The sequence below is a fragment of the Lemur catta genome, chromosome 2 (genome assembly GCF_020740605.2).
Source record: "Lemur catta isolate mLemCat1 chromosome 2, mLemCat1.pri, whole genome shotgun sequence".
Classification (NCBI taxonomy): domain Eukaryota; kingdom Metazoa; phylum Chordata; class Mammalia; order Primates; family Lemuridae; genus Lemur; species Lemur catta.
Window position 1 is genome coordinate 22,882,722 of NC_059129.1, and position 12,711 is coordinate 22,895,432.

The 12,711-nt window shown below is 38.5% G+C and overlaps 1 protein-coding gene across 4 annotated transcripts in view; it reads right to left on the reverse strand.

Annotated features, from left to right (window-relative positions):
- The window catches only part of RNF216 (ring finger protein 216), a 153,050-nt gene that overhangs the window by 116,330 nt on the left and 24,009 nt on the right, over positions 1 to 12,711 (reverse strand). For 3 of the 4 annotated variants that reach the window (XR_006733186.1, XM_045541257.1, XM_045541259.1), the window contains exons 4-5: positions 2,069 to 2,944; positions 1,032 to 1,108 (exon numbers count right to left, since the gene is read on the reverse strand). Coding sequence is in view for 3 of the 4 variants with exons in the window: in XM_045541257.1 (XP_045397213.1) it covers positions 1,032 to 1,108; positions 2,069 to 2,944 (953 nt within the window). In the remaining variant the exon portion in view is untranslated. The remainder of the gene's footprint in view (positions 1 to 1,031; positions 1,109 to 2,068; positions 2,945 to 12,711) is intronic. The other variant, XM_045541258.1, reaches the window with a different exon arrangement.

Genomic DNA, 12,711 nt, shown 5'->3' on the forward strand with positions numbered 1-12,711 from the left:
GATTTTGGTTTAAAACCTGGTGAGAGTGCTTGCCTCTGGACAAAGGTGGGATTTGACAAGGCCACCAGTGGCAACAACAGTGTCTTTGTACAAATTAGAAAAAAATACCTACACTGAGCTGAGTACCTGGAAAAGGGGGTCCTTCCCTCTTACTCTTGGCATGGAACAGACCCACATGTACCCTTGGCTGAGAACTATAGTATAAGACATGACCTTTGAGGACAGTGGTTTAATGTACTACCTCTTTTAATTAAAAAATATCTGTATTAAGTCTGATAATTTGATTAATTAACTTCAACACTCTACCATTCTTTACAAATTTACAATTATTTCACCTCTGTAGACTAGAAGACAGTGAAAGAGTATAAGAAGAATGAGACTTATTTTTCATTGTGTATTCTTCAGAAAACTTTCATTTTTTTAAAAAAAACACATTTTTCACTTTTATAATAAAAACTAAAGAAATGCTTCATGTATTTCTACAAATAGGCAGAATGGTTGCAAAACACTTTCTCTTTACAATTGCAGGGAAGAAAATGTCTTTTAACATCTTGACTAAAACAGAGGTAATATCAGTGCCCAGAAACAACTAAGCATCATAATCCCATAACCATGCAGTATTCCCATTAAGATCCAGAAAACAGTCTATACATGACTAATGTCAGAACAAACAGGATCGTTAAAAAGATATGGTGCAAAGTGAAATAAGCCAGTCTGAAAAGGACAAATAATGTATGGTTCAACTTATATAAGGTCCCTAGAGTAGTCAAATCCGTAGAGACAGAAAGTAGAATGGTAAGCACCAGGGGCTGGGAGAGGAAGGAATGGGGAGTTGCTGTTTAATGAGGACAGAGTTTCAGTTTGGGAAGATACAAAAGTTCTGGAGATAGATGGTGGAGATGGTTGCACAATAATGTGAATTTACTTAATGCCACTAAATTGTACACTTAAAAATGATAAAAATGACAAATTTTATTTTATATATACTTTTCCACCCCCAAAAGAGAAAAAAGGCATGGTGGCATACTTACACATTCAAATCATAGTAGTTCTTCAAATGAATTATTTCTTCAATATACCCATTTGCTACATCTGGAAATCTTGCTTCCTGGAAAGGAATAAGAACATTATTTGTATTTTATTCACTAGAATGGTTTCAAATGGCAATAAAAACCAGACAGCAAAAAGTATATAAAATGACTAAAGACTACAAAAGGGCTATAAAGCAGGTTTGTGTGTGGTTTAAAATTCAATGCTACATTCCCAGATTCATCTGACTAAATAGAAGATGAAATCTAGACAGCTGAAATAATCTGGTCCTCTGCCCCTATTTTATAGATCCGTTCTTCATTCTTTCAACAAATACTGAGCATCTCTGCCCAGACACAGGGAGTCCAAACACAAATAAGGTATAATTCCATGCCTGCCCTCAAGAAGCACACAGCCTAGAGCAGGATGGAAACACCTGGGTGAAGTAGGATTAAGGAACTTACTCAAAGGCAAATAGCAGCTGACTGTGGATGGACGTAAAGCCCTGCATTACTATGTCAGTGCTACCCAATGGAGCTTTGTATGATGATGGAAATGCTCTTCTTTGTGCTTTCCCATGAGGTAGCTATTAACACCATGTGGCTGCTGAGGCTAACATGTGATTGGTGCCACTGGAAACTGTATTTGTAATTTAACTGTAAGACATTTAACTATAAACAGCCACATAAGGCTACAGACTGCCATATTAGACAACATAGGTCTAGGTCATCCAATAAACCTACTGTAGGGGTTTCAGTATCAACTCAAAGACTTTGAAAAAACTGTGGAGACTGCAGGTATGACAGCACCAGGCCACCATGATATGCAGCTAAAATCTTGGAGGGCTTCCTGGAGGGCTAAGTACAGATTAAGGAACCTTGATTTCATTTTCATGTCTTCAGAGTTTCTTTTCTCTTCTATACATGTAGATATGTATCTCTTATGAAAATGAAGTCCACACACCAACTTATTTTTGCAATCAAAGAAAACTCAGTATACTTAGTTTCTACAATTATTGATTTGATAAAATAAAACTTACTGTTTCCTTCACTAGCAGTGCAATGAGTTCTTGATCTACCTCAGCAGCTTCTCGCCCCCAAATGTTTTCCAAGTTGGGCTCCTGAGATCCTTGCATTGCAAAGGCTGGACCTGGCTCTTCATCATCTGTTGCTAATTGTTGGTCTTCAAACTCTTCCAGAGGATGGGCAGGCTGAGGGGATGAGGGGCCTGGAATCCCATCCTGCTGGGGTTCTGGTCTTGGAAAAACTGGTCTTGGAAAAGCTGGCCCTGGAAGTTCATGCTGAAACAACAAGGCGACCAGTTCTGCTTCAGGCTGCCGCTCTTGAGGAACAACCTGGTTTGTTATCTCACGGGGCTGCTGGTTTAGAGACCGGAGGTAAGGATGGCCTAACCAACAGCCTTCTCCAATGGCCTGATCATCTTCTATACCAGCCGACTCTTCGAGATTTGATAAAAGTTCTGTCTCTGAGTCTTCAGATGACTGGTTCTCAATTCCCAAAGGATCACCTTCTCCGAAAAGGAGGCTACTTTCTTCCAAGATTATGACTTTCTGCTCTGATCTGGGCTTGACAATATCATTTGCTGCTTGGTTATGACTTGGTCCAGGTTTGGGTTCTCTTTCTGTTTGGCCACTTGTCTTAGTGAATTGATTGACTCCAGGAGGCCCAAGATCCAGAAATTCACCGTAGTCTTCCTCAGAATCATCCTGTGCCTCAGAATCATCCTGTGCCCCAGAATCAAACAATGGGTTGTTACACACTGAAAAATAGCTGCTCTTATCAGATTCAAATGCTGCTCTAGACTTTTTAGGCCTTTCTTCTCCCAATCTTTTCAGATCTTGCCACTGGGCAGCGGGTTTGATGAGATTGGGTCGTGATGTTTGAGGTCTATTTGTCTAAGAAAAAATGAAATTTCAATAATAATAATAATTTAATGTCTTTCCTATGCCTCCTCATTGAACTTCTAAGATAGGACAGGAAAGAAAAAAACTACTAACACCCTCCCCCTTCCCAATACCTATTCTTCTCATTTATCTTAACATTAAAATTTGATCACACTATAGTATCTGTAAGAATCAAAGTAGCTATTCACTGACTGAAGCTTGAGATACAGTTTGAACTATAACTTAACCTCTGAGACCACTGGAACAAAAACAACTGCACAGAAGAGGAAATAATAAAAGAATGCTAACACAGCAGAGGAACAAGAAATGTTCAATGAATACATGAAAAGAATCTAAATCTCATTAGTAAACAGCAAACTGATTTTTTTCCCCTTGTAAGACTGGAAAACTTTTTAACTGGATAATATCAAGCACTGGCGAGGATGTATGAAAACTTTTATGCTACAATCAGCTGCTGGTGAATTTAGGAGAGCAATTTTGCACTATTTATTAAAGTAAAAAATGTATATACTTAGATATGCCATTATCATTTTTTCATATCTATTCTACAAACCCATAAGAGAATAGTTCACTATTACTATGTGTGTATATGTGTCTGTACATATACATATTTTAAGAAATGATTGTTTGTGCCTGTTTTTTTTTATAAATAGAATCATTCTATATATGTATTGTGTTACAGTGTGCTTTTCTTCACTTAATGCCATTTCTTGGTGAGCTTTCCATTTCAGTGCATATTGAGCTATCTCTTTCTGGTGGGGCAAAGTTGTATTTTGTAGAATAAGTAATAGTTAACCATTCTCTAAGGGACAAACTTTAGAATTTCTCTAGTTTTTTTTTCTTTTTATGCTACAAGCAATGTGGTGGTAAATATTCTTGTATATGCCCCCTTTAGATACACAAGATCTTTCTCACAGATATGAAAAAATTATAATGACATGTAAGTATATACATTTTTAACTTTAATAAATAGTACACAATTGCTCTCCTAAATTAAAATTCAAAAGAAAAGATCTGGAAAAGTATATGTCAAACTGATAACAACAGTCCCTCTGGGAAATGTGATGTAAGAAAGGGGCTGGTGAATGTCAAGCTTTGGGGTGAGGCCTTGAAGGGCTAATCCACTTGAAATAAGGGCAAACTGGAAATGTGCCTCCCAAGAACTGAATTCCAGTTTGGACGGTTCAACATATCCTGAATTTGAGATTGCTCGTGCCCTTGCTCTTCTTCAAGAAACCAATGTAGGTCATCCTCTGTAGAGAAATATAACATCACCTAGGATCTCAAAATTTTTAGACACAAAGATGGCATAAAAGAATTTGGTGCAACAATAGAAAACCAAAAGCAAGAGAAGTAACAGACAACAGAGATAAACCTACAAAGGCTTTAGACAGTGAAGTTATCAGACATGAATTCTAAAATAACAATAGCATGTTTAGGGAAGTAAAAGATCAAGTTAAGAATTTCGGCAGGGCCGGGTGCAGTGGCTCATGCCTGTAATCTTAGCCCTCTGGAAGGCTGAGGCAGGTGGATCGCTCGAGGTCAGGAGTTCGAGACAAGCCTGAGCGAGACCCCGTCTCTACTAAAAATAGAAAGAAATTATATGGACAACTAAAAAATATATATATAGAAAAAATTAGCCGGGCATGGTGGCGCATGCCTGTAGTCCCAGCTACTCGGGAGGCTGAGGCAGTAGGATCGCTTAAGCCCAGTGAGGTTGCTGTGAGCTAGGCTGACGCCACGGCACTCACTCTAGCCTGGGCAACAGCGTGAGACTCTGTCTCAAAAAAAAAAAAAAAAAAAGAGAGAATTTCAGCAGAGAAGAATCAAATGCAAATTCCAGAATGGAAAAATACCATAACTAAGATTAGGAATCAATGGATAGATGGATATAGAATATTTTAAATAAATATGATTGAAGAGAGAAATTAGTGAATTGAAAGGCACGTCATAGGAAAATGGCCGGAATAAGACATAAACAAAAATGAAAATTATGTAATAGGACACACAAAGAATACAATGAAAAGGTGGTCTTAACAACTATGTAACTAGAGCACTAGAAGAAAAGGAGAGAGAAGTAGCAATATTTGAAGGCAAAATACAAATATTCAAGAAAGACAGTGGCTTGATTTCAGTTTTGAAGATCCTAACAGGATGAATTTAAAAACCCTGAATCGGCTGGGCGCGGTGGCTCACGCCTGTAATCCTAGCACTCTGGGAGGCCGAGGCAGGTGGATCGCTCAAGGTCAGGAGTTCGAGACCAGCCTGAGAGAGACCCCGTCTCTACTAAAAATAGAAATAAATTATCTGGACAACTAAAAGTATACATAAAAAAAATTAGTCGGGCATGGTGGCACATGCCTGTAGTCCCAGCTACTCGGGAGGCTGAGGCAGTAGGCTTGCTTAAGCCCAGGAGTTTGAGGTTGCTGTGAGCTAGGCTGATGCCACGGCACTCATTCTAGCCCAGGCAACAAAGTGAGACTTTGTCTCAAAATAAATAAATAAATAAATAAAAATAAAAACCCTGAACAATATAAACCTAGGTATAATACAGTAAAAGAGCAGAAAACAGATACAAAGAGAAATTCTTAATAGCAGCAGCACATACTGCCTTCAAAAGAACAAAAATAAGACTGACTGACTTTTCAACAGAAAAATGGAATCCAGGAAACATTAAAATAGTATCTTCTTAGTGTTAAAAGAAAATAACCGCCACACAGAATTTTATACTCAATGAAAACATCAGCAGACCTGCCAAAAAGAAAATTCTAAAAAGTAGTCTTTAGGCAGAAGAAAAATAATCTCAGTTTTAAGGCTAGAGATTCAGAAAGAAATGAAGAGTAACAAAAATGGTAAATATTTGGGTACGATGACAAATACTGATTGCATAAAACAAAACATTTTGTGGATTTAAAAAATGTATACAGACTAGGTGCCTGTAGTCCCAGATACATGGGAGTCTTGAGGCAGGAGGACGGCTTGAGCCCAGGAGCTTGAGTCCAGCCTAGGCAACATAATGAGATCCTCATATCTAAATAAGTAAATAAAATAAAAAATGAACACAGAACTAAAATATATAACAAAAATAGTATTCATGCTTGGAGAGGAATAAATAGAGTTAAAGTGTTTTAAGGTTCTTTCCATTATGCAGCAAGAGTTTAGAGCACTAATTTATATTCATTCTGAGGCCTCTATAATGTAAGGAATCTTGAACAAGCCCTTAAAGTAAATCATATATATTAGACATGACACCAAAAGTAACAAATGACATAGGAAAAAATAAATTGGACTTCAGCAAAATTAAAAACTTTTGTGTTTCAAAGGACACCATCAACAAAGTGAAAAGATAACTCACAGAATGAGAAAAAATATTGGCAAATAAGACACCTGATAAAGGTATAGTGTCCAGAATATATAAAAATAAATAACCCATTTAAAAAAAACTAGAAAAAGACACTGCATAGACATTTCTTCAAAGAATATATAAAAATCCAAAGAAGATTAACAAATAGCCAATAAGTATATGAATGATGCTCAACAGCAGTGGCCACAGAGAAATGCAAATAAAAATCACAAAGAAGGCCAGGCGTGGTGGCTCACGCCTGTAATCCTAGCACTCCGGGAGGCCAAGGTGGGAGGATCACTTGAAGTCAGGAGTTTGAGACCAGCCTGAGCAAGAGAGAGACAGCCATCTACTACAAAAACAGAAAAAATTAGCTGGGCACAGTCCCTGTAGTCCCAGCTACTCAGGAGGCTGAGGTAGGAGGATCACTTGAGCCCAGGAGTTGGAGGTTACTCTGAGCTAGGCTGATGCCATGGTACTCTAGCCTGGGTGACAGAGTGAGACTTTGTCTCAAACAAATAAACAAACAAAAAACCAAAAATCACAATGAGATACTTCACACAACCAACTATAATCAAAAGACAACAAGTGTTGGCAAGAATACGAAGAAACTAGAACCATTGTGATAAACAGTCTGGTAGGGTTAAACACAATTACTATACGATCTAGCAATTCCACTCTTAGTGTATACCAATAGAAATGAAAACGTACGTCCACACAAAAATTTGTACATGAATATTTATAGCAGCATTATTCATTATAGCTCCAAAGTAGAAACAACCCAAATGGCCATCAATAGATGAGTAAACAAAATGTGGTATACCCATACAATGGAATATTGTTCAACAATGAAGAGGAATGAAATAGATTCAAGCTACATCACAGAGGAACCCTGAAAACATGTTAAAGAAGCTGGCCACAAAGGACCATATACTATATGCATCTATTTATATAAAGTATCTAGAATAGGCAAACCTACACAGACAGAAGGTATATTAGTAGTTGCCCAGGACTAGGTGGGATTGAAATTGGGAGGTGATGGTTATGGGGTGTAGGATTTCCTCATGGGGTAATAAAAATATTCTAAAATTAATTGTGGTGATGGATGCAAAAGGTGAATACACCAAGAGCCACTGAACTGTATGCTTTGAATTGATGAACTGTATGGTATGTGAATTGTATTTCAATAAAGTTTTTTTCAAAAAGGAAGGAAGTACTGATACATGCTGCAACATTAATGAACCTCGAAAATATTCTACTAAGTAAAAGAAGCCAGTCATAAAAGACTACAAATTGTATGATTCCGGCCGGGCGCAGTGGCTCACGCCTGTAATCCTAGCCCTCTGGGAGGCCGAGGCGGGTGGATCGCTTGAGGTCAGGAGTTCGAGACCAGCCTGAGTGAGACCCCGTCTCTACTAAAAATAGAAAGAAATTATCTGGCCAACTAAAAATATATATAGCAAAAAAAAAATTAGCCGGGCATGGTGGCACATGCCTGTGGTCCCAGCTACTCGGGAGGCTGAGGCAGTAGGATCGCTTAAGCCCAGGAGTGTGAGGTTGCTGTGAGCTAGGCTGACGCCACGGCACTCACTCTAGCCTGGGCAACAAAGTGAGACTCTGTCTCAAAAAAAAAAAAAAAAAAAAAAAAAAAAAATTGTATGATTCCATTTATGTGAAATATCCATCGTGGGCAACTCTACAAAGATAAAAAGCAGATTAATGATTGCCTAGGGTGGGAAGTAGGGGGCAGAGGTAGGGAAATGATGGGGAGTTAATAATGATAGGTAGAAGGTATCCTTTTGAGGTGATGAAAATGTTCTAAAATTGATTGTGGTGATAGTTGCACAACTCTGTGAATATACACTAAACACCACTGAATTGTACAATTTAAATGGATGAACTGCACAGTGAATTATATCTAGATAAAGTTGTTTCAAGAAGAGAGAGATCACATGGAGAGGCCCTGAAAACAACGGTGCCTGCCAGTCTCTGGCTCCCCAGTCCCCCATTGTCCCAGCTCTAGCACCATCTGACAATGGCCAAATGAGAAGCCCCGAGCCAAAATCGTCTGGCTGAGCTCTTTCCAAATTCCTAACCCATAAAAGTCATGACAGATAATACAATGATTGCAGTTGTTTTATGCCATTAAGTTTTGAGGTGGTATGTTACATGGTAATAAGTAACCAGACAATAACATAAAAGAATGAATAATTCAAAAACTTAGTAAAAGGACAGTAAAATAAATGTTAAATATACTAAAGCAGAAGAAAAGAATAAAGACAAAAACAGAAACTGAGTAAGAAAACAAATGGTAGCACTATGAGATAAATCTCAGAGCTGTTTCTCTGGTAAACAAAGAGCAAGGAAAACAAAGGAGGCTAATGGGTAGCTCATCAAATCAAGAAACAGGGGTGGGGTACACTAAAAGCCTTGCAAACAACTAGGACACTGGAAAAGGGACTGCCCCCGCAAGATTTCAGGGAAAGTCCCTAAAAACAGGCTGCCTACACTCTGATGATAATCTCCACATTAACCCAGGGATGGTTCAGTTTCTAGTCCAGTATTCTTAGGTAGCCCTGAAGTCAGTAATTTAATCAAAAGGCTAAATTGAAAAGATACTCTATGGAACTAAATCAGTCCAAAATACAGCTTTCTGACATTTAGCTAGCTATTTTGATACTCTTTGTAAAATAAGGCTCACGCCTGCAATCTTAGCACTCTGGGAGGCCGAGGCAGGAGGATTGCTTGAGCCCAGGAGTTTGAGGTTGCTGTGAGCTAGGCTGACGCCACGGCACTCTAGCCTGGGCGACAGAGCCAGACTCTGTCATTCATTCATTCATACATACATAAATTAATTAATTAATGAAGTTCACATTAACAAACCTTACCTTTGCTTAAGGTGCTTTTCCCTAGCCAGTTCATCTTAACTGGGCCTTTACCTATGCCTTTTGTTGTTTGGACAAAAAATGATGTATAGATTTAAGTTCTGTAAGTTGTCTACCTTTTTTCACACGGGAGTCCGTCCCTTTGGAAATGCAAACTGAGAGCTGCCTGGTTAGCAACTGCTTTAAGGACTGATGGTCTAAAGGGGGGAGAGAAACTACAGTTGACTCTTAAACAAGATTTGAAGTGCACAAGTTCACTTACATGTGGATTTTCTTCCATTTCTGCCTCTCCTCTTACTCTTCCTCAGCCTCCTCAACATGATGACAATGAGGAGGATGAAGACTTTTACGATGATCCATTTCCACTTAATGAAAAGTAAATATATTTTCTCTTCCTTATTTTCTTAATATTTTCTTTTCTCTAGCTTACTTTAAGAATATAGCATATAATGCATATAACATAAAAGTATGTGTTAATGGACTGTTTACTTTATCAGTAAGGCTTCAGTCAATAGTAGACTATTAGCTGTTAACCAAGATCAAACAGAGCAAGAATTAATTACATGAGACTGAATGAATTGATAAAGAATTCAAGGTTTTTATGGCTTTATTTGAAACATTGCTGGTTCTTTTAATGTATCGTTTTCCAAATTTAAGGAAACTTTTATTTTTTTCTTTTAAGCTAAAATAAAAGTTTCCTTAAATTGTCTATAGCTTCCAACAATTTGGTAAAGCATACTTTTGTAAACAAAAATTGAAACATTGCTTTTTCTCCCCATGTGGTACCAGAAACCATTATTGAGTATTCTCATTTTTATGGCAATATGGTTTTTTGTTCAAGTTCAGTAAGAATTTGCTCTCTTTATAATAAGATACAATCAAAAACTGGTTATATTACCAAGGCTTTGACTGAAATGTCACATTTGAAAATGAGCATACGCTGCTTGGCTTCAAGGGTTCCCTACCTTATACTGAGTGAGTAAAAGTCACCTCTTAGCAGGCCCAGGAACCTCAAGATATTAGATACAAAGGCAAAATCTAATGTCTGCCTTGGTTTACCTTCCTAGTATTGAGAGGTTTCTTTAAAGTCCAACCTGAGATTCCTTGTCAAAATTTCCAGCAAAGCAAATTTAAAAGGCGCCTGTATGGTTATTCTTGCAGCACTTATATAAATAATCAAGCAAACTGGTCTTAATGTGATTATCTTTGACAGAAATGGGGGTTACTCTTACAGAGAAAAATTACATTTCAAAAGAAAAATACAGTACGTCTATCATTATATTGTAGCCCTGTTCATTGTTTTTGAGTTATTATTTACCTGTAGACTGGACTGCATTCTGAATTCTTCCAGTTTTCTCTATTATCTGGCTACAACCCTCCACTGAAGGAGAATTGCTCAGTTCCTGGAGCCCAATAAGCCAAAGCTGGACAACTCACTGTAAGTTTCAAGGGACAAGTCTCATGCCTGATGTGTGGGCCTCATAGAGAGTTTACAAGAACGCCTGATGCCACAACCAGAGACATTCAAACTGTGAACCAGGACAAGAAGTGACCAACTTCATGCTGTGGACAGCTTTTCCCAACCATTGGAATAAGACTATTATAAGACTCTTAACCCTCTTAATTTCTGCTTACTTATGCCGCTTTTCCTTGACAGGATAATGCTGCAGCTGAAATTTCACAACCAGTAGCTTCTGCAGGTAGCTTGCACTCCCTGCTTTAATTTCACCCAGTCATCTGATGCTAACTAAACGGGAAGAAATCTGTACAGCTGACGACACTTTTTGCACATAACACACTGGGTATGGCAAAGCCAACTGCTTGGTTAAAATAGGTAGACTCCTTATCTAACTTGGTTTGGTTCATAAGACCATAGCTAAGGAGAATACTCCATCCAAATTCTTGGTATTACCCCTACCAGTCTCCCCGGTGTACTGTATCCTCTCAAAAAGTTTTCTTTTTTTTTTTTGAAACAGGATCTCACTGTAGCCTGGGCTAGAGCGTAGTGGTGTCATCACAGTTCACTGCAATCTCAAACTCCTGGGGTCAAGTAATTCTCCTGCCTCAGACTCCTGAGGAGCTGGGACTACAGGTGCACACCACCACACCAAGCTAATTTTTGTATTTTTTATAGAGATGGGGTCTCACTATGTTGCCCAGGCTGGTCTTGAATTCCTGGCCTCAAGGGATCTTCCTACCTCAGCCTCCCAAAGCACTAGGATTACAGGCATGAGCCATCACGCCCAGTCCTTCAAAAAGTTTTAACTGCTTCCACATAGCCATCTGTCAAAGGTAAAATGGTCTCTCTCCAGCTGGAGCAACAAAAACTGAAAGAAATGCATGACAATGAAGAGGACACCATAACTCACAAATGGCATGCTGGGACTGGAAAACCCAAATGATGGTAACTGAGTAGTGCTGATGCCTCAAAAGGGGAGAACTGTTAAATAAAAATTATAGGAGGCCACTGTTTTGGACTAGGTTTCTGCACTAGGCCCCAAAAGACCAGACTCAAAACCAAAATAGAGTCACCCATACTAAAGTTCCACCTCACTGAACCCAAACTAAGTTGTCATCTGACCTTCCAAGAAATCGAGAGGTAACAAGATAACTGTCAGTTTCCCAAACAGTTTAAACCTTCAATGAGCATGATAATGAAGTTCCCTCTGCTTTAATCCTCACACAGAAAAGGTAGCCTGAAGTAACCCAACAACTAGTCATTTTTCTACTGTTCTGTCTCCCAGTCCCACCTTATAAGAAAAAAACTTTGAAAGGACAAATAAACATGCTCTTTGTTCTTTGCTTCTGCTTTCTTCAGCCCTTCTCCATCTCTAAAGCCAACCTCCTCTCATCAGCTCATTGGAACTCTTACGCTATTTTATGGAATGAAGTGTTACCTGATTCTAGAATCATAGTAAAGCCAATTAGGATCTTTAAACTTAAAAAAAAGAGAAAAGAAAAAAAAAAGCAACAGACTTTTAAATTAAAAAAACAAAAACAACAGCTAAAAGGTACAATATGGAAGAAAAGATACCATTCACAAAAGCAAGAGAAAAGACAAAACAACCAAGGAAAAAAACAACAAAGACTGTTAAAAGATTTATATTAAGAAACATTCAAAATGCTCTGGCTGAGGAATATAAAAGGCTAAGACTACACAGAAAGACAAAACTTGTTCTTGGTTAGAAAGAGTCAGTACTGGCTGGGTGTGGTGGCTCATGCCTGTAATCCTAGCACTGTGGGAGGCCAAGACAGGAGGATTGCTTGAGCCTAGGAGTTTAAGATCAGCCTGAGCAACATAGCTAGACCCCATCTCTACAAAAAAAATTAAAAAAACAGGTGTGGTGGTGCGCACCTATAGTCCTAGCTACTACGGTGGCTGAGGCAGGAGGATCACTTGAGTTCAGGAATTCGAGGTTCCAGTTACCTAAGATCAGGCCAATGCATTCCAACCTGGTTAACAGAGCAAGACTTTGTCTCTTTAAAAAAAAAAAAAGGGCCGGGCCTGGTGGCTCAGGCCTATAATCCCA